Genomic DNA, 22,821 nt, shown 5'->3' with positions numbered 1-22,821 from the left:
AAGCCGGAAACAGATACCACCAAACCTGGAACACACACAGAAAATGGTCCCGAGGCAGAGAGCAATTACCTATTTGGAATATGCCCAGGGGTTAACCCTAACCCCCACACCCACATGCAAAGGGCCCCAGTTTCCACACCTCCCAGAGGCAAAGGGCCTCCCAGTAAGCTGCTGGGGGTCATGATGAAGTAGCAAGTTAGTGCCACCCAATGAGTCACGCAGTAGTGACCAAGTCCCACCCAACATGGTTTCCACACCTAGTCTTTGTCTCACCACCAAAGCAAGCTGCAAAACAGCCCTCCAGTGGGATGCCGCAACACCAAAGCAGCCTGAAGGACCGGTTCAACTGGCACAAGCAGCTGTCTGGCCAGAGGCTGGCATGGGATCTCCCTACCAGGAAATGGGGGCAGGGAGGTGGGAGGTCAAAACTGCGGCATGGGGAATTTATCCCACAGGGCTTTCGGAGAAGAGAACAGGGCTGGGCCCCTCTCCAAGGAAGAACACTGTGCTCTGCAGTTCTTTCAGGCAGTTCTTGCACTACCCCAAGCACTTTCACTGTTTATTCTCCCCTTTCTCCTAATTGCCACGCCCCACCCACCCGATTTTCAAAGGACAAGTGGGTTTAATTGTTATATCAGAGGGAACATTTTTGATGCCATTTCCCAGAATTAATCAGATAACATGCTCCCTCTTAAATCTAAGGTTTTTCACCTTTTTTGTATGTGTCACGGACTCCTCTAATAACATGTTGATGTCTTTGGACCCCTTCTAGAATCATGGTTTTAATGTGACAAAATAAAATACATAAGATTACAAAAAGAATAAATGATATTCAAATACAGTTATCAAAATATATTAAAAAATAAAAGGAAAACAATTCTTTTTTTTTTTTTGGCAAGGCAAACTGGGGTTAAGTGACTTGCCCTGAGTCACACTGCTAGTAAGTGTTACGTGTCTGAAGCCGTATTTGAACTTAGGTCCTCCTAACTCTAGGCCCAGTGCCACTTAGCTGTCCCCAAAATAATGAATTTTGACTTCATATATATTTAGCGGGTTTCATATTTCTTGCCTTTTCAATGTGTGGGGAAAGGGAGGGAGAGAGAGAATTTGGAACTGAAAATAAAAAATAAACATTTTTTAAAATTATGAATTCATCTGATGTTTGGGCAAAATAAAGAAATCTGAAATTTGCTGTTCAACTAGAGAACTGAAAATTAAGCAGTTAAGTGACCTAAGTAAACATCATGTGTCTAGTTAAGGTCTCATTAGGAGAATCATAAATTTGTCTATTTGTTTTAATTCATAATTCCAAACACTGCTCCTCTGGGGGGCATCAACTGACAGTGACATAGCCTAATTACATAAAACCAGAATGAATTTAGGAGCAGCCACATCTGTAGCTTCCCTTTTTAAGCATGGTGCTGGTTTCTCATGAGAGGTGGTTTAATCCAACTATTCCCATCTTGTTGGCACATGGTCTATGATTAACGAACCATGAAGATCCTGAGCACAGCCCTGGAGGGAGCTCAGAAGAGAAAGCCCAAGGTCACCGACAGCAGCCACAGCTTTCTTAGGGGTGAGGAATCAAAAGGGACAGGAATGATAACATGCCTTTCCTGCTGGGCATTTTGCTTCCTGTCCTGCTTGGCTGAGTTCCCCAAAGGGAATAATAGACCACTCAGGCCCTCGGGCCCTCCCCTGTTCTCCTACTTACAGAAGGAAGTAGAGAATAGAAGATACAGCAACTTTGCTATGGAAGGGGAAGACAACTTATTCTAGACAACTGGCCTGTCATTTACACCAAAGGTGATTTTGGCCTTTCCAAGACAAGGAAATATATCTGCACGCTCATTTCTAGGAGAAATGTAAGTAATTCTGTTAATAACAATAAAAAAGATGCCAGTTAGTAGCTGACATTTAAGTATCATTGACATTCATCCCTTGATCCTCACCACAATCCCATCAAGTAGGGGGTATAAATAAAATATAGTAACTGGTTTTGTAATAAAAATAGTTGATTGTAGATGAAAATGTTAAGTGACTTACCCAAGGTCACAAAACTAGGATTCAAATCTGGCCTCTTGATTCCCAAACCAGCTACCTTCTAACTGAACAATGACTCGCTGAATCCCAATCAATCAAGCAATCAATTCATTGTGTCTGCTAAGTGTCAGGCATCTGTGCTAGGACTGGGGATACAAGTTCCATTTTAATTAAAAAACTAAGTGCCCAAGAGTACAATGACACCTGCACTAGTGTAGTGAGATCCCACCTCACTAAAAGAAGGGCCTATAGCAAGATCTTTTCATATTTTATCTCGTAGGGGTTTTCATAAACTTGATTACAATAATGATAATACCCTTCAGATGTGCTAACATGAACACACTTCATCAAAAGTCACTCCAATACACAGAATTTGAGAGTCTGCATGTGAACCATGTGCTGCAGAGAGTTTTATACCATGCTATGCCCAATTTCTCTAAGTTACTCCAATTTCTTTGCAGATAAGAAGTCACTGATTCTATCTGTCATAATATACTTTCATTTGACACCTGCTTTTGAGTTAGGGATGTTATAAGAAAAAAAATCCAGGCAGTTTTGTCTTCCTGCTTAATTTCCCAGAATAGACTCTGAGAAATGAAAAGTAGAAGTACCTTCCAAATACTTGCCCAGGGTCACATAGCTAGCAAGTGTCTGAGGCCTGATTTACACTCAGGAAAAAGCCTATCTTTAAAATAACCTACATAAAAATTTAATTTGCCAAGGAAATATGCTACAATACAAATACTACCATGCAACTCTCCCTACCTGACCACTGTTATCGTTTGGTTGCTCTCTGTCACGTCCAACTCTTCTTGGCCCTATTTGGGGTATTCTTGGCAAAGATACTGGAATGGTTTGTCACTTCCTTCTTCAGCTCATTTTACAGATGAAGAAACTGAGGCAAACAGGGTTAAATAAGTTGCACATAGTAGGTAAATGTCTGAAGCCAGATTTGAATTCAGTTAGATGAGTCTTCCTGCCTCCAGGCCCAACACTCTGTGCAATGTGCCACCTAGCTGCCTTAACTGAACATTAAGCATTCCTATAAACTTCCCAATGACTCAATTTTTATGGCACTGTGTACCCCATTACTAAATTATTTAAACCTTCAAAAACAGATGAACTTGGTAATTTTTTATCTCCTATTTTCATGCAATCCAGATTCTCCCTGATGAATGCCAATTTAAAAAATGGTTTAATGTGCTTTCTGTTAATCTTGTTCGCAAAGCTGCGGTTTGTGATTATTAGTAAAGTGAGAAATCCAAAATAAGCTATGCACACAATGTACATTGTTTATGAAACATATAATTACGGTTTTCATTTTGCCAATAACCCTGATTGGTAGCTTTCGGTGCTTAAGACCTACAATGCGATGTGGTAGCTTTAATAAGTAGCACTGGTAGGAGCAGATTGGGTTCCCAGGGCTTTGGTTTCCATGGAGAAGAAACAGAACTCAATGGTCAAACTTCACATTTCCTATCGGGTACTTCAAGCACAGTATGCATCGAAAGAAGGAAATTTTAAAGTAGAGGCTAGACAAGTGACACTATGTTTAAAGCTAAGTGAGGTCACAGCAATCAAAGTTCATTCCTGGGCAGCTGGCCAACATTTTGCATTTTATGTTCAGGAATGACAACCCACTCTACCCCCTCCTTTTGTGTATTAATTATAGTATTTCCTTAAATTCTTCAGGTGAGTTTTTGTTCAATAAATTTAAAATTTTATTATTTCAAACTTGACAAACCCACAAAAATGAGTATTTCTATACACAAAGAAGGGAAGAAAACAAGGACTGTACATGAAACTGCCAATTTCCATTCTATATAACTCTTTTTTTTGTTTGTTTTTGGTTTTTAAGGTGAGTTTTCCGGAAGCAAGATTGAATTATCTTGGGTCAGTGACTTATCCCATTAAGTAAGTGACATCCTCGCTGCCGGCACGTGCCCATCGTAACAAAGTCCAGGCTCTTTGCAGTTGATAGACTTTGTGACAGTCAAACCTAAGTGAGCTGTGCCCAGAATGAGAAGGATGGCAGTGCTGCTGAACAATAAACACCCCTCTCATGGAGAGAGATGACACTGCAAACACTCAACAAGCATTTATTAAGCACCTACTGTGTGTCAAGCACTGCGCTACAAAGACTCTCAAAGAAACTCACAGTTAATAGGGAAGACAACAAGAAAAAAAAACAACCCAGCAATCCTGTGCCAACAAGATCTACACAGCAGAAATGAGAGTTGTCTCAGAGGAAAGGCACTAGTATTAAGAGGGATCGGGAAAGGCATATAGAAGACAGTGGGATTTTCTCAGGGGCCAGATGTGATCTCTAACTAGGGGTCCCAGCATAAGCAAGAGAAGGAAGGTGAAGTAGAAAGGCTGGAACAAAGAATAAAAGCTTATGGATCCCCCAAATCACCAACATCCTAAACAATGTTTCTATGCAGGAAAATTTCCAAAATGATAAAGCAACTGGTAATCTTAAAAATGACTTCATTTTAGGGGCAACTAGGTAGAGCAGTGGATAAAGCTCTGGCCTTGGAGTCAGGAGGACCTGAGTTCAAATCTGCCCTCAGATACTTGACACTTACTAGCTGTGTGACCTTGGGGCAAATCACTTAACCCTGAGTGCTTCATCAAAAAAACCCCAAATACTTCATTTTGAACATGTTCTTGTTTATTTAATTAATTTAATTAAGAAAAAAATACTATATACATATATATAGTAATATATAATAATAAATCATATATAATAAATATAATATGTAACATGTAAAATAAATATATAATAAAAATGATAATAATATATAAAGATCCAGTCTAAAGCTAAAAACTTTCAGTTTTTCTTACATAAGCAAAAGTACTCAAAATTCAAACTGATTTAAGCCACAACAGATAACTTTGCTCATCTTTTATTTCCCTTAATGACATTATATGTAAAATCCAACCACACAAAACAAGCATGAAGAAAAGGGTAAGCTGGGAACATACATAAACACACATTTTTGCATTAGTCTAGTTTCAAACAAGTCACTCTGAGCAGGATGTAGATAATATAAGAATTAAAAATGGATCAATGAACTACACTTTTAGTTTTAAAGATAAATGTCTACAAGCTGGTGTATTCTATAAATGTAGATCAATGGCCACAGACACTGAGAAGCACATAGCCAGGTCTGTGTACTTTAATGAGCATTCATTAAGTCCCTTCCAATAACAGATTTATTTAGACATTGGCCAATGCTGTAAGCTGAACAGAAAACACTAATCCACATCTTAAGGAAAATGGAGGAACATAACAAAAGGATGATTAGTGGGCTACTTAGGAGATTTAATTTAATATTAATTCCCTTACTACTTTTCATATTTCAAACATTCCAGGCCCAGAAATTAAACTGGGGGTCTAAGGTTGGATTGCTTCTAGAAAACCAATTCTAAAAACCAAACCTAAAGGAAAAGTGAACTCTTGGTATTGTAAGCCCATCTCCTACGTAGGTTTTTAAGCATTTACTAATTTGAAGCCAGATCTATTATCTTCAGCAAATAGATATTTGTTGAACAGCCATTTGCCTGCTCACTACTCTGCTAAGCCCTCTGATTCCCTCAATTTCTTCTATGTCTTCTTTTCTTCTTTTAAATTTTTTTTTGGGGGGAGGGTCTAGGCAATGGGGTTAAGTGATTTGCCCAGGGTCACACAGCTAGTAAGTGTTATGTGTTTGAGATCGGATTTGACCTCAGGTCCTCCTGAATCCAGGGCTGGATTCTAACCACTGCGTTACCTAGCTGCCCCTCTATGTCTTCTTTTCCAATCAGATTTCAACAACTGAAGTCTAAGAGAATTTGAGCCTGTTCTAGATATAAGTGCTAGGCCACTGTACAGTTTTACAGAAGATGCTAACCTGAACAAGGAAAAAAAATGGCTTTGCTACAAATAGTTTCTTTGGATTTCCTCACTGAGGATGACAGCAGCAAATATTCCTCACAGGGTTGCTCAAGGAGATAAAGAAGCAAGAACAAGCAGAGAAAATCCTAGAATCCAGAGGTGTGGAGGAAACATTTAAGTACAGGTCTTAAAGGGAAAAGTAATTCATTTCCCCCCCACATGTTTGTTTCTACAACTCCTGGGCTGCTCAGTCTTCAGATTTTCGACCTGGAGGTCAAAGGGACTTTGGTGGCCCTCTAGACCAATCCTCTTATATTGAAGATGAAAAAAACGGGACCAGGGTTATGCAGCTTGCGAAGGGTGACAGCAGGGGTAGTAAAGCAGCAGGGGCAGGTTTTGAACCCAGATATTATCATTCCAAAAGCTCTTTCCATTATACTACATTAAGAACAATTGTTTCTTTTCTCCATTTCCTTGGGAAACCTGAACTTTATATGATTCTCTATTTTAGGTACTGCCCTTTAGCATTTTTTCCCCCTTAAGAATCAGTCTATTCTATTTATCTATCTTACTCTCTTTCCTCTAGGACTGTTATTTTGTAGCAGAGGCAGCTAGGTGGCACAAGGGATAGAGAGTTGAACCTGGAATCAGGAAGAACTGAGTTCAACCCTCCCTCAGACTTTTACTATTAATTACTCTGGGCAAACCACTTAAACTCTATCTCAGTTTCCTCATTTGTAAAATGGGGATAACTGAGACTTCATCACAGGCTTATTGTAAAGATAAGATAACATGTGCAAAGCATTTTTTTGAACCTTTAAGCACAATATAAATGCTAGCTATTATTATTAACATAATTTTCTTCCAGTTTTCTGAAGAACCTGGCCCCTGTGCTGAGGTCAACATCCTTCCTAGGTGGAGGGCCCCAACAGTAGATGAATGACAGTTTCATCTGTAAGCAAAGAAAATCTGAAAGACCATTTTGCTTAGGCTAATAAAGCTTTCATTAAGAACACCACATACACATATAAGGAGATAAGGCAAAATTAATAGGTAGAGAAATGTGAAAACCAGAAATAGCTTCATAAACTAGATCAAGATGTCTGATGCCTACTTTTGTTCCTTCTATTATTCACACTTCATAAAGTCTTTTCCTGTTGGAGACCCTGGAACACTTCATAGCAAATAGCATTTATTTATTATTTCCATTTTGTGTGGGAAATAGGCATAGGGAGATTAGGCAACTAGGCCAAGGTCATATAAGGACATAACTCCTAACCAATCTCTGTCCTGCTCTTCTGCCCCCTCAAACATTCTCCCCTCCTTTTGAACCATTTCAGACATGCTGAAGTTTTGAATTACAAGTGGAGATCATTTAGGGAGCCAAGTTATTTAGATGCAAATTCTACACTGAAGAATACAGGTCCGAATTGACAATACCCAACTGAGGTTCCTTTCTTCTGTTTGTTCTAAGCATTTGGTAGAAACTCAGTATTTTAATTCAACTGGAGAAGACAAAGGGAAATAATTTTTAAGACATAAGCAGGAGTTGGAAGTAAGGAGATTGCCTCTGTACCACCACTTGATAATTACAAAGTGAGAGACTGGATTATTGGCAGTCCTGTATAATATGCCTCATCAAACAATGTCAATTCACAACCAGCTCAAACACCATCCATTTGAAAAATGGCTTGTTGTGTCTGAAAACCAATTTCTTTGACATTAATTTATTTTAAATTCATAACCAGCTCAAATACTGTCCATTTGGAAAATGGCCTGTTGTACTAGAAAACCAATTTCTTTGATACCAATTTTTGGTAGATGAGGAGGGGCAGATACTTCTACTCTGAAAAGTGAGGATTTCTTGGTCTTGCTTAGTTCAAACAGTGGTGGACTGATAACCAATATGAATTGCGTAAGGCTTATATTTAAGTGCTAAAAATAGATACACATAATTCTTTTTTTGATTAACAAAAATCAAACATGGCATGAAGAATACGAGTGCTGGACTTGAGAGTGAGGAAAACCTAAATTCAAACTGCACCTCAGACACTTACTATCCCTATATAAGAATCACTTAATCTGTCTTGACTTCAATTCCTCTTCCATAAAACGAAAGAGTCTGACTAGATGGTCTCTAAGTCCACTCCAGCTTTAAATCAATGACACTGTGATTCTCACTCTTTCTACCCAGAATACCCTGATCTCCAAGGAAACAGACATGAAACATTGTTCCACAGACATCTTCTGAAGGAGACACACTCATTCACACAAATAGATTGCAGAGATACATGGAAAACCAGATACGTTACTACAGGAGAAGAGATCTTCAATTTGCCAGTTTTATAAGTTTTCAAAAACAGGAATCTAACAGTGGCTCTCAACAATAACATGTTTTGTGTGAGAAGAGGTAAGCGGCTAGGTGAGGTCACCAGGGACAAGTTAACCCTGCTCACCATTAATCCATACAAGCAGCTCTAGTCGATAGGAAACCACTAAATGTTCTGATCTAAGGGGTGACATGATCACAATCACACTTAAAAAAAGATTCATCTGACTAATGTAGGGAATTAATTGGAAGGAGGCTGTCTGCATCTCTCTTGGGGATGTATCGTTCTATTTTGTATTATCAATCTGTCAATATGCATTTGTTAAGTACTAGAACCATTCTAGATACTAAGGATACAAATATTTTTAAAAATGAAAATGCTTACATTCCATTAGAGGAAACAATATATACACATAGAAGGTATCTCAAAAATCTCAGTGCAGCTTTAAGCTTTGATAGTTAAAATTTGGGGGATACTTTGTGCATGTATCTCCCTGCATATTTTTTATGCGTGTATGTGTATATGCACACATATATGTATATATGCACATAAGATTTAGTGTATATGATATATATAGATATATGTATATATCTCCCATGTCTCTGAAATGTTATTCCGTGTCTATATATGTATATATGTGCTGTGTACACTGTAAATATACATGAGATATAGAAACTATACTTTCATTTGTTGTGGGTATGTGTTTGTGTGATATCTTTGTATGCTGTGGAGGCAGAGGCATGAAAGTTGGAACAAAATATAAAGCTTTATGGATCTAAAAAATCAGCAACATCCTAAAGAATATTTCTATGTAGTAAATACTCCAAAATGATAAAGAAGTAACTTGTAATTTAATCAATGATTAATTTTGAACACGTTCTTGAAGAAAATACTGAATATACAGGGACTGAGGCTACACACACACACACACAAACACACAATAAATACATGGTACTTAGGGAGGGAAGGCACTAGAATTCGGAAGCTCAGAAAAGGTTTAGTGCAAGTAGGTGATGTTTAAGCTTCTTCTTGAAGGAAGAGAGAAACTATCTGAGGTAGAGGTGAGGAGGGCTATCTGCATATGGCTTATCACTCTTATAAAAATGTTGTTATTTGTCCTTCGTTTTTGAAGAAGACTAACGACATCATGGAGTGACAGCTCAACTTAAGCATGAATTGGATTTAAGTGAGGCAGAGTTGCACAGTCTTCAGCCTCACTCTCTCTTCTAGAGTCATCAAAGTCCAATGGCAAGACAAAAGTCCAGACTGGTGATGGCCCAGAATACAGTGAATGACCTTGATTTCTCTGATATCTGATCAAGCACGAAGTGTTCCACAGTGCCTGCTTCATGGCCATGAGAACAAATTATTCTCACCTGCCCATTCCATCGGGGAATTCTTCACATGCTTGGGGTACACAGCCCCCTAAGTGACTGACTGGTTTGAGGCCTGTCCATCAGTTACCCTCAACCTGGTTTAGCCCATCTACTGAAACAGTTTATCAGGGTGTGGCTACTGTGCATGCTGTAGCTTCTTGGAGTCACAGGTGAAAGCTGAGTGCCAGGTGGACACCAAAGATGGATGAGCTTTTTTTTTTAAATTACATAAAAATGTAATAAGCTTCTGGAGGAGAGGGACCATGTCCTAATTAATTAGAGCTCCCACAGTGTCTAGCACTTTTTGCATAGAAAAGTTCCACAAGTGAATGAAAACAGAAGCAGGGATATTAGCCTAAATTAGGAGATGGCCTTGAAAATTAAAAGGAGGGGAAAGATAAATGTTTTGCAGGCAGAATCTTTAAGAATTGGCAGCTGAATGGATACATGTAGACTTGAAAAAATTAAGATATTTAAAGATTAAAACATTAATATTAAAATATTAAAACTTTTTTTTAAATAGTAAGAGATGGGGGCAGCTAGGTGGTGCAGTGGATGGAGCACCGGCCTTGAAGTCAGGAGGACCTGAGGTCAAATCCGGCCTCAGACCTAATACTTGATACTTACTAGCTGTGTGAGCCTGGGCAAGTCACTTAACCCCAATTGTCTAAAAAAAATTTAAAAATTTTAAAAAATAGTAAGAGATGACTCCTTGTTTTTGAGTTTAGTAACTAGGAAAATAGTGAGTGGTGTTGGAAGTAAGAACCAACTCAGAAAGAAAGATGGCCATCTATTTAGCCTTGAACACTAGGCTCAGAGCCAAGAGAAATATGTGTCCAAGTCACAGAGGAATGAGATATTTCAAATGTACATTACATGTAATTTATCTGCACTTTCTTTAAAGTTCTATAGACAAAAATTCTATTTAGCTGGCTTTACTCTTGACAGGATACTAACAAGGAAGGTGAGCCTAACAGAGACAAGTTCCATGATTAATACACCAGTTCCAACAAGTTGAAGTTATCATACAGCGAACATCCCACAAAATCAATATGGAAGAGTGCATGAATCATCCTATCTGCCTTAAATACCACTGAAGTTCACCTGCCACACACAGCTTGTCTTTTTTTCGGCTTCACAGCATGCTGGAAGAGCCACTTCAACAGGTAAGCAGCTTACCAGGAGCCGAGCATACATCTTCACTGTTTTGTGAGTCATAAAAGCCAGATGACTCCAGCCCCCAAGAAATATTATTATTAGGGCATGATATTCCCAACAGTGAAGAAGTTACTTAAAGAAGTCTAACCCTGTGAGCCCTCTGGGAACCCATCATTAAGTCCATTCTGTGTGAAGAGAAACAACTGAGGTTACCTTTAGCTCAAAGTACTATCTGAGAGCAAAAAGTTAACCCTTTAAAGCTCCAATTAGTTACTCAGATGGATAAAATGAATAAGAAAGGTGAATTCTCAGGTTAAACAAGCCCATTTCTGCCAGTGAGATAAACACTTCACTTAGTGGTGTGGTCATAGCCAGCTTATTCATAGGCTCCATATGATTTTAACTATATTATCCCATGGATTAAGCTAGACTTGAGCTAGAGTGGCCCCTTTTACAGGCCTTCAGGAGGTGCATTCTGCTAGCATTACACGAGCAGAAATTAAGGGAAAATGGCAAATTCAAGGGTCATATTTGCTCTTTGTTCTATCACAGAGTTATTTTAGACCTCTAGGTCCTAGATTCTCCCATGTGTTAAGTGTGCTCTCCAGTGACTGAAAGAACAAATGAGGAATAATGTGAAAAATAAAGTCATAAATGACAGGCTGTAAGTGTCTTGGAAATATGGCATATTACATTAGCCCCTGAAAGAAAACATACAGAGGGATATGCAGTTGAATTGTAGTCCCACTTGGTTAAAAAAAAAAATTTATCTCTCACCTCCCCTTCCCTACAGAAAAAAAAAGAAGAAAATAAAGTTATAACAAATACGTATAGCCAAGCAGAAGTATTCCCATATTAGCCATGTCCAGAAATGTGTCGCATTTTGCATATTTAGTCCATCACCTATCAAGAGAACGGTATCATTCTTCATCATGGGCCATCTAGAATCATGGTTGATTTGAGTTCTTAGGTCTTTCAAAGTTCTTTGTTTTTACAACACTGCTACAGTATAAATTGTTTTCCTCGTTCTACTCAGCTCACACTAGAGTAGTTCATACATGTCTTTCCAGGTTTCTCAGGAACTGTCCATTTGTTCTTTTCTTGCTGCACAATAGTGTTCTATTAGATTTATGCACCATAATTTGTTTGACTGTTCCCCAACTGATGGGAACCCCCTTTGATTACAGTTTTTTGCCACCACAAAAAGAGCTGCTATGAATATTTTTGTACATACAGATTCTTTTCCTTTTTTTTTTTCTTTTGGGGGCATGGATCTCGTTGAGCTATAGGCAAAGTGTCCAATAGACAGTAGAAACAAGGAAAACTTCTATCACACAAGGTTAAACTCAAATTCATGTTTTTTGTTGTATTTGTTCATTCTTCAATCTGGGTTAGAGTCTGAGCTCTGCCATTTACTAACTTTGTGACCCCTGGCAAGTCACAATTAGTTTAGTCACACCTGGATTTTTCTCAAAAGTGAATTAGGGCTATTAACATTTATACTACAAATACTTTCAGCTGCTTAACTCAGCGTCTGGCACAAATGCCTATTGTTGAATGACTTCACAGGATCAAATGAGTTGATATAAATCAATCAAAAAGCATTCATTAAGCACCTTAACATACTATGTTGAGGATTGGGGATACAAACTATTAAAATGTTGTACAAACATCGACTATTGCCGTTATGATTTACTAGATTTGTAAATTTCAATGTTAGCCAAGGAACTGCATTAATTTGAACATTTATTAAGCACCTACTATATATGGTACCATACAAGACCCCCACGGAAGATTCAAAGAACTGGGTCCCAGATCTCAAACAGTTTACAAGATAGGTATGCAAATAAATAAAAATTTCTACAAATATGAAATGTGCTTGTAAAAGTAATTGTTCCCTATAGGTAGAAGGTCAGCAGCCTTATGTTTAGATCTTTAAGAAAGTGTTGGTATTTGCCTTTTACTGAATAAACTTTGTACCACGTAATAGGCAAAATACTCATACAAAGCCTTGTTCAACACTAGTAGTTACTTTTGAAAATGGATGAGTCATGCTAATTAAACTCACAACCCAGGAGAATAAAATTAGCTTGTTTCAACATTTCCTTTTGTTCTGTAATTACAATCCAAGGTTATGTTAGATGCTGCATTACTATAATTTTGCCTGAGAGACAGACATTGCATATCCCACGTTTTAAAAACAGCCACTGCCTTAAGAATCCAGGTGCTTGCTGAAGAGCATGGATTGTGCAAGGGGGGGGGACAACTTTTTTTTTTAATCATCACAGTGCTTATGTGTCATCTACCCTCTTAAGACATGAAGCAGCTTCACAGATCCTTAAAATACTGAAAAATACAGCAGCTATGAGAGAAAGGGACTTTTGTTGTGGTTCAGTCCTGTCTGACTCTTAAATAACCCAATTTGGAGTTTTCTTGGCAAAGATACTGGAGTGGTTTGCCCTTTCCTTCTCCAAGTCATTTTACAGATGAGGAAACTGAGGCAAACAGAATTAAATGACTTGCCTAAGGTCACACAGCTAGTCTCAGAAGTTGAATCTGAACTCAGGTCTTCCTGACTCCAGGCCCAACAATGCTATTCAACTGACATTCAATGAAATGGCAACTACTAAGTGTACGGCATTAGGTATGTGGGGGATAAATGAGGATAAAGGATAAACAGGACATGGTTCTTGTACTCAAGGAGCTAACAGATCAGAAGGCTTACCCATTTACTTCAGGACTACTGAGAAAAAACATTTGGATCAAAACAGCTAAAGGAAAGGGAATCAATATCAAAAGCACCAGAATTTATAAAGAAATTGAAGGTCCTTAAAACAGTGATTTTTTAAAAATTGGATTACTGAAGGAAATCCCCGCTGCCTAATTCCTCCCACCCTCAAGTGAGCAGTGTTAGATGCCTACGAAGGGCTGATGACAGGAGTGATAGCAAAATTTAGAAGTCTGACTTCTATTCCACACTTGTAAAAGCAAATCTCTGCACTTTTGGTAGCCAAACTTCTCTGGAAGGTTTGGATACACTTCATTTACAATACCTTTTTATCTAAATTGAAGAATAAAATTATGCAGCAAGGGAGCAATCACTTTCCTAGTTGTTAACGCCAACTTTTCTTGAGTGGTTTCTGTGCGGGTAGCAAAATATGCTATGCTGACTGAACAGATTCTTGCTTTTGGTATCAATTACTTGTCACACTAAGAAACTTTTTATCCAAACTTCAAAAGTTGTTTTGCCAAAATGGAAAGAAATTTTTCCATCTTTCTCAGTGACTTCAGATCAGTTTCAATTATGGAACTAAGTTAGCACTCACTTCCCAGTGCAGTACCAAGTGTAGTTTAGGTCTCCGGAAGCCATGTGGCTCAGTCCTTGGGGCTGAGTCAATGGTTCTCAATCACAAATGGAATTTCAGGAAAGCCTCATTGATTTTAACGCCCAGCACAGTCTTAATTGGAAAAAAAACACTACAAAATCTTTTTAAATGGATAGCTTAATTATTCTTAAGTGCACATGATCATGATGATGACAATGATGATAATAATAATGATAATAAATCTCTAAGTTTTGGAAGCAGCTATGTGGAGCAATGTATAGAGTGAGCAATGTACACAGTGCTGGATGGATCTAGAGTAGCTAACACTCATCTCCCTGAGTTCAAATCCAGCCCTGGACACTTACTAGCTGTGTGACCCTGGGCAAGTCACTTAATCCTATTTGCCTCAGTTTTCTCATCTGTAAAATGAGCTGGAGAAGGAAATTGCCAACCATTCCAGTATTTTTGCCAAGAAAACCCCAAATGGGGTCACAGAGAGTTGGACATGACTAAAAACAACTTAACAACAACTTTAAAGTTTGCAAAGCCCTTTATACATAGAGTATCTCATTTTCTTCTCACAACGGCCTGTGAAGGAGGTACTAACACTCACTATCATCTCCATTTTACAGATGAGGAAACTGAAGCTGAAAGAGGATATGAACTTGCCAAGTGTCAAAGACACTTACTTTTTTTCCTTTTTTTTTTTGAGGCAATTGGGGTTAAGTGACTTGCCCAGGGTCACACAGCTAGTAAGTATCATGTGTCTGAGGCCACATTTGAACTCAGATCCTCCTGACTCCAAGGCTGGAGCTCTATCCACTGTGCCACCTAGCCGCCCCCGGTCTTCCTTTCTTTGCTACCCACCACACGCTATGCTGCCTCTGTGATAATGCGAATGAACTGCTAATAAAAAGATCTGGAAGGGAGGGGGAGGCAGAAGTAGCTGGGTCTTCATTAATGGGCAGAGATTTACTTGTAATTAGCAGAATTTCTAAAAATGGACCTTTGAAGATCTTGGAAACAGTAGATTCTCATATGTGGTTTTAAAATGTCCAACACCTCTATGAGGTTATTTATTCATTTGTTTATCAAATCCCCTCTTCAGTGACATAAGAGAAAAAGGTAAACTGCCCAGATGATCTTGAATTTGCCATGTGAATCAGTGAATTTTTCTCATGCAAATGAAAAGATCAAAAATACCCCCTTGAAACTTGAGCTTCATTTTCTATTGTCAGTGATTACAAAAGTAATACAGCAGCTATATATAGGTGGTGAAAACAATACTTGGTGTGCTCATCAATAATAACACCAGTTAAATTTGTATAGGCCTTTGCGGTTAGGAAAGCACTTACTACACTTTATCGTGTTTGAGCCAGGCAGAAGCTCTCAGAGATAAACACTAAGAGTATTATGATGCTATTTGACAATGAGAAATTTGCTCAAATGGTTTAAATGACTTGGCCAACTTTCACAGCTAATAAATAACCGTCAGAGATAGAATCTCTTCACTCCAAGTCTCATTGTTCTTTCTCCCACATAACACTGCCTCTGATTTTGCTCTAGAGTCTCACTTTTCCAAAAAGTGCTTTAAAATTTGAAATAGTACTGTCTCTTGGCAACTGAAGTGCAGTTCTTTTTAAAAGCCCTGACGGGTCTCCACAGATCTCTTCTGGGTTTGGTATTCCTTGAATGTTATTAGCAAAGCAGTCTCTCAGTTATAGATTTCAAGACTCCTATCCTTTTCATTCAACTCAATACAAACATTTTTGAAACACTTACTGAGTACAAAGCACCATGCTGGGCACTGGTGATAGAACCAAAGAAACAAACCAGCTCAGGACACAACATGCAGACAGGTAAGACAATACAAGGTAATCTGAGGAAGGTGGGAAGGCTGGAAGGGATGATGGAAGGCTACACAGAACAGGTGGCATCTGAAATGAACCTTGAAGGAAGATAAGATTCAGAGCTGGGGGGCTGAAGAAGTGTTTGCTCTTTTAAACGCTGCATAAGATGATTTTTCTGTATGTGGCTTCAGAGTTAAAATCACTAAGGCCTAAGTTCAAATCCTGCCTCGGATACTTAATGGCACTGTGACTGTGGGCAAGTCACCTCAGTTTCCTTATCTGCAAAATGGGAGTAGCACCCCCCCATTAGTTGTTATGAGGATCAAATCACTTCGTGAAACTTCAAAGTGCTGTATAAATGTTAGCTATTGCTGTTGTGTATTAGGCATTGAGGATACCCAGAAGAAAGATAAACAGTTCCTGCCCTTTGAGAGCTTACATTATACAGTGGGAAACCACAGAGAAGTAATTTTAAAGGCAGCTAGGTGGCACAGTGGATAGAGAGCTGCTGGGCTTGGTTGGAAAGAGCGGGGTTCAAATTCTGCATTAGACACTAGCTATGTAAGCATGGGCAAGTCCCTTAACTCCTCTCAGCCTCAGTTTCCTCAATGACAGGGTTGGCCTCAGCAGCCTCTAAAGTCTTTCCACCTCCACAGCTATGATCCTATGAGTCACTGACATAGGTGGAATGCTTTGTGACACAAAGTTTGTAAAGGGGAATGACATGAAATAGGAAAGTTAGATTATAGGCAAACTGTTAGGTTCATCAAATTGCAGGCTGAGGAGTTAATTTATATTTTATATAAAGACAATAACAAAGCCATTGAAGAGTTTCAAACTGAGAAGTTCATAAGCCAAGTACTAGGAGTAAGCCATAATCCTTTCCATGCCTGACATTCCATCTGGTAGAGAATAATGTTCAAAAGCCCAATGATAATCATTATCATGTGCTGCTATTTGACCCCTCTATCAGCTGGAGCTTTTAAACACCCAGCGGCTCACAGCATCGCATTAAGCTAGGTAGGTTAAAACGAGGGAGTCTCTGACCTTTAGAAGCTGACAAATGAGGACAACTGAAAGATATAAAAAAAGCTTACCAGAGAGACATTTCAGGAATTAAATATTTGCCTGGAAATATATTAACAACTTACAAAAAGCCAATGCTGCTTTCTGGTCAGGTCATTTGTTGTCTCACCCAAAACAGATGAAATGAGTTCCAAAATTCAGTATCACAATTTTCCCCCTTTCATTTCACTGCATAATTGTTATTGCTGGCTTTTTGTTTTGTTTTGATTTTTAAAGAAACGGTCATTGAATGAATAGAGTCAAAGTTTTTCTTGCAGGCAAATTTGGGAGAGAATCTTACAAAGAAGGGAGACATGAACTTAAGAGTATGTGATACTATGGTCATTTGTTGGAAATTTCAGCTAAAAAAGGTCACAAGGAACCTGAAAGGTATCCCGAGTTCACTACCTGATTGCCTTGTGCTTTGAAGGGAGCTGGCTACCTTTCCAACTGAATCAATGAAACAGGGGCTTTGTGAAGGTTCTGGTTATAGGGGCATCACATTATAAGAAGTAAATAAATTCACGGCTAACGATGTTGCCAGAGGTTCCGCAAGGTATGAAGTTCCAACTTGGAAGGTCTTAGAAATAAGACATGTCCATATAAATTTCTTTTAGAGAAGATCAGATTTTTACAGTCATTTCAAAAGGTTAACAAATTCTTAGGAAAATCAAGATTTTTACCCAAGGCTAGAGATGTTCTTGTTATTTTACTTTCCAGCTGTCACTTCAACCATTAAAACTGAATTTTGAAATGGAGTGTGGTCAAAATAAAAGCAAATTTAACTAGAGAAAAGTAGACCTTCTGGAGCCTTGCTTTTCAAATGGGTATTTTTTTTCCTGTTAGAGTATCATAGGATTATATACTTAAACCTAGAAAAGATCTTAGAGCTCATCACATCCAACTCCTCATTTTACAGATAAGGAAAAATGAGGTCCAGAGAGGTTAGGAGAACAACCCAATATCGCATGGGAAGTTTGAGGCACAACTGGAATTGGAACTTAGATCCTCTGACCCCCAAATCCAGCATCCTATCTATTATATAGCACTTTATAACAATAATAAATCATCATTTAGTTTATCATAAAATAAAGGTAGCAAGGTATGGTGGGAGCCTGGATACTAAATTAGTATATTTTTATCTATATTTCTGGGGCTCTTCACATTAACCATAGTTTCTCCCAGTATCCTTCCTCACATCCCAGAGAGCCCTTTCATAGTATAAATAATATTTTCAAAGAAAAAAATAATAAGGGGGGGGAAAGTCTGTAAACCAATCAATAAAATGGAAAAGTATAAACACATATACAATGTACCACTTTCATGCTCATCTCACCTCTACAAAGGAGTGTAATGGGGAAGTTGGGGGAAGGAGATATCTCATAGTTCCTCTTTTGGGGCCAGGCTTGCCCTTTGTAATTTTGTGAATACTTAGTTTTGATTGTTTTGTGATTCTTTCCACTTACATTTTATAGTCATTTGTGCTTCTTTTTTTTTTTTTTGGCTCTGCTTACTTCACTCTGCATCAGATCGTATAAATCTTCTCATGCTTCTCTGCATTCATAATATTCATAGTTTCTATTTCACTATATTCACATACCACAAATTGCTTAGCCATTCCTCAATGAACACCACCTTTGTTTCTGATTCTTTGCTAATGTTTGGTGATTTTTTTAAAAAAAGTATATATTTTTAAAACACTATTATATCTTAAAAGAAAATCTAATATTGAGCAGAGTATAAAATGGCAAATATTTACTGAGTGCCTACCATATGCATAGTACTGCTCAAATGTGCAATTAGGCCATTTAATTCAAAAACTTCAAAAATACACAACACTTGAGCCCTCTCCCCTCAAGTTTACAGTTTAGTTGGGCAAATACAACAATGATATGAAAAAACATCTAAGAATGCAACACAAAAGTGCCAACTGAATAGTATGGATAATAAATACTAAGGTCCCATGAGGAGGGAAAAATCATTATGAACTGTTAGGGTGAGGAGAAAAAGAGGATTTAAGAAAGACTTTGCACAGAGTAGGTGAGACTTGACTTGGTGCTGAGGATAACAGGCATAGGGGAAAGAGGAAGACCATCTATTTGAGGCAGGGTGAATGACATAAGCAAATACAGAGGCAGAAGCACGCCCAGCATGATCTGCCATCACTGAATGCCCTCATCGAGGGCGCTTAAAGCCCTCCACAACAAGGTTCCCATCTACCACTCCAGTCTTATTTCACATTATTCTAAAATGAAATCTTTGAAAGGAAAATATCTAAGTACGGGCAGAAAATTACTACAGTAAAACGCTGAATACAAAAGGGTTTTTTTAAACCTTTGTTGACCTCCAAATAAAAAGTAATTATAATTTTATTGCTTTTTAAATCTTTGTCATTTTTATGAGTATGTTATTACTAAGAGTGTAAGCACAACCAACATTCAGATTTTGCCTAAGTGAGATAGTTCGGGGGTAGACAGGGCTGTGACCATACTGACATATCTAAGAACAAGTTTCAGAAGATCAGAGAATCACAAATTTAGAACAAGAAGAGACCCCAACTAATCCAAGTCCCCTATTCTTACAGAAGAGGTAACGAAGTCTCAGAGATATTAAGTGAGGGGGACAAATGGCAAAATTGAGGTTTGAACGAGGTCTTTTAACTCCAAATCCAAATTTCCTGAATAAAATGCTACAAAAAATTTGAAGTGAGATGAGACTAAAGCAAGTATTATGACTGCCAGAACATCCCTCTTAGCTAGGATTTCTCAGAGATGTCCTAGGACACAGAGTCCAGTGGGAGGAGCACAAAGTGGTTGGATCATTGTGTACAACAGGAGTATGATTGTACTATTGTTCCGTAAAACAGGATGGCCAGTAGAAAGCACCATGTGTCATCATGCCAGAAGAGTCACAATCATGTCCAAAGACATCTAATTGGTGAGCAAGAAATGTAGAGAAGGGGCTTGAGTGAAGGTAATTTTGTTGTGTTATGTGAATTGATTTTAATTTGTGACATTTTTTATAAGCCATTGTTTATAAGATGTTACATTTGTACTTAGGCATTTCAACTTCACTCAGAATGAAGGAGAAAAGTAACTGTTCACAGACCTCAACGATGTGGGTGAGCACTGTTACTTTAGCATGACGAGCTGCTATCATGAAGAATGGATGAGGTATATTTCTTGTTTCTCATGATGCATGTTTCTGTATCATTGTGATTTATTGGATAACTAAAATTATAAGATTCTAGAATTTACATAAATGTGTACAGACTGTTTTGCAACAAAATTGGTTATGACTTGATCCAAGTGTTTAGCAACTGAGGGTATAAAGTCTGACTATACATCAGAGGATGATATTGTTTGGTTCGGTCATTTCAGTGATGTCCAACTCCTCGTGACCTCATTTGGGGTTTTCTTGGCAAAGATACTGCAGTGGTTTTGCCATTTCCTTTTTCAGTTTTTACAGATGAGGAAACAGAGGCAAACAAGGTTAAGTGACTTGCCCTGGGCCACACAACTATGAAGCATCTAAGCTGGATCTGAACTCAGGTCTTCCTGACTCCAGGCCTGGCACTTTATCCACTGTGCCATCTACCTGCCCACAGATAAATATACAAGTACAATTTTCAAAAAAAAAGCTTGGCAGCTAAATAACTCACCATGAGCAGTTATGATAGCTTATAATAGTTATTTCATATGTTCCCATGTCAGTGTTTTTAAATTAAATATTTTATAGTTGTTTTTAAAAAGTATCCAAAGGGAGAGATAAGAGTTATCAACTCCAAATTCAGTTTTCTTTCCACTAAACCAAAATGCTTATTTGATGGATTTTAATGTAGAAATAGACAGTGATAGAGCATTGGGCTTGGAATCAGGAAGACTCCTCTTCCTGAGTTCAAATTTGGCCTCAGACATTTACTAACCATGTGACCCTGGGCAAGTCACTTAACCTTGTCTGCCTGAGTTTCCTCATCTGTAAAATAAATTAAAGAGGAAAATGCCAAACTGCTCCAATACTTTCGCCAAGAAAACCCCAAATGGAGTCACAAAGAGTCAGAAATGACCGAAAAACAACTGAAAACTGTAGAAACAGAAAAATCTAAAACCAGAAGCAATAGTTAATTATGAGGGCAGTTTTTACTAACTAAATATTAGAATCTAAGAATTAGATGTAGATGAGAACTCAGAGTTCATAAAGTTCAACTCCCAGAAGCTACTGGGCACACTGGATAGAGTACTGGGCCTAGAGTTAGGAAGACCTGAGTTCAAATTCAACTTTAGACACTTACTAGCCTTGTGACCCTGGGAAAGTCTCTTAACCTCTTTCTGCCTCAGTTTCTTTAACTGTAAAACGCGTATACAGCACTTATCTCCTAAACTTGTGGAGACGTTCAAATGAGATAATAATTGTAAGGTGCTGAATGCCTTGCCTGGTACGTAAGTAGGCACTTAATAGATATTTGTTTCTTTGTTTCCTTCCTTTAGCACAGAGAGTAGAGATTCAGTGACTTGCTCAAAGTGAAAGAGCTAGGGGAAGAACTAAGACCAGAACCGGGTCCCCTGACTACCAGCAGAATGATCTTTCCATCAAAATGAACTGCTTCCTGTATTATTTTCAAGACCACAGAAACCAAGAAAATTGACTATGCTTTCAACATTTTCATTTACAATACATGATAAACTCTCAAATTAGCTACATACATGCCTCACTTGGGGGTTGGGGCCTTGGAATAAAAAAAAAACCCTAACTCTATCAAAAGTGTTGATTGTAATTCTCCAATGTCAAAAGGCATCTCAAAGGAAGGGTTCTCACAGATCCTCCTCCCTTCTCTCACTGTGGAAGAAAAAAATTAAGTACTCATTCCTCGCCTCTAATTATTTTCATAGAAAAAGAAAGCGTCATACCTGCGTAATGTACCGGGATTTCTATCTTTGGCCCGATGACATAATGACCTTCCTCTAGGCTATGAGCAGTGATGGTTGTCCACTGCCGGCAGGAATGAATCAGAAGGCAGTCATTCTCTCGAAGACCTTCCACAGATTCTCCTGGAAAAGAGTGTTTTATGTCAGATGAACAGAACTAACGTTCATTCAGGTTTACATTTTATAGTAAACTCTCACTAACTAGAACTTAGTTTAATTCAGCTTTTGATCATTTGAAACTTGAGCAGGTCTGATATGTTATCCCCTTGGTGTTATGGAGAAAAAATCAGCTTTGCAAATTTTTGTGTATTTGTTAATTGTATATTTGGTCTGCTTAAAAACACACCTTACTTTGGAATAGAGGTATTAAACTCCCGAGTGTTGCCCAAACCAGACTGAAATGTCACTGGCAAATATTTAACAAAATAAAAAATAAAATAAAATAAAACAGAGGTAATGTTAATATGTGGTTTTCTATGTCAACATGACACTGCTTTTATGTAAAGTTTGGATGCCCCATTTCTACTGGAGTTTTAACACCACTGATCTGGCACAGTGCTTATTTCCATATTAATTCTAATTACAATTAACCATTTATTCCTTGAAAAGAATGCCTGTCTCCTCTTCATGTTATTCTTACCTGACCAAAAGGTATATTTTCATATATGTGTGGGTGTACATATACACCCATACATATATATATATATATATATATATATACACACACACATATATAGTCTATATTCTTGAAATAATAAATATATATGAAAATATTTTTATTTATTCCAACTGGGTCCAACCAAGATTCATAGGATTTAAAGAGAAAATTTAGAGATCATCTATTGTCTAATACTTCCTGTTTTTACAG

At 38.0% G+C, this 22,821-nt stretch overlaps 1 protein-coding gene across 2 annotated transcripts in view; it reads right to left on the bottom strand.

The window, feature by feature from the left end:
- The window catches only part of GAREM1 (GRB2 associated regulator of MAPK1 subtype 1), a 211,104-nt gene that overhangs the window by 115,706 nt on the left and 72,577 nt on the right, over positions 1-22,821 (bottom strand). Inside the window, exon 2 of one of the 2 annotated variants that reach the window (XM_020992562.2) lies at positions 21,936-22,076. In XM_020992562.2, the coding sequence (XP_020848221.1) occupies positions 21,936-22,076 (141 nt within the window). Of the gene's footprint in view, positions 1-21,935; positions 22,077-22,821 lie in introns of those variants that run through there. The other variant, XM_078153444.1, reaches the window with a different exon arrangement.

This window comes from Phascolarctos cinereus, unplaced genomic scaffold (assembly GCF_003287225.1).
Source record: "Phascolarctos cinereus isolate Bilbo 61053 unplaced genomic scaffold, phaCin_HiC Scaffold_4;HRSCAF=312, whole genome shotgun sequence".
Classification (NCBI taxonomy): domain Eukaryota; kingdom Metazoa; phylum Chordata; class Mammalia; order Diprotodontia; family Phascolarctidae; genus Phascolarctos; species Phascolarctos cinereus.
Note: the sequence above shows the minus strand (reverse complement) of the source record. Positions and strands in the feature narration are given on the sequence as shown.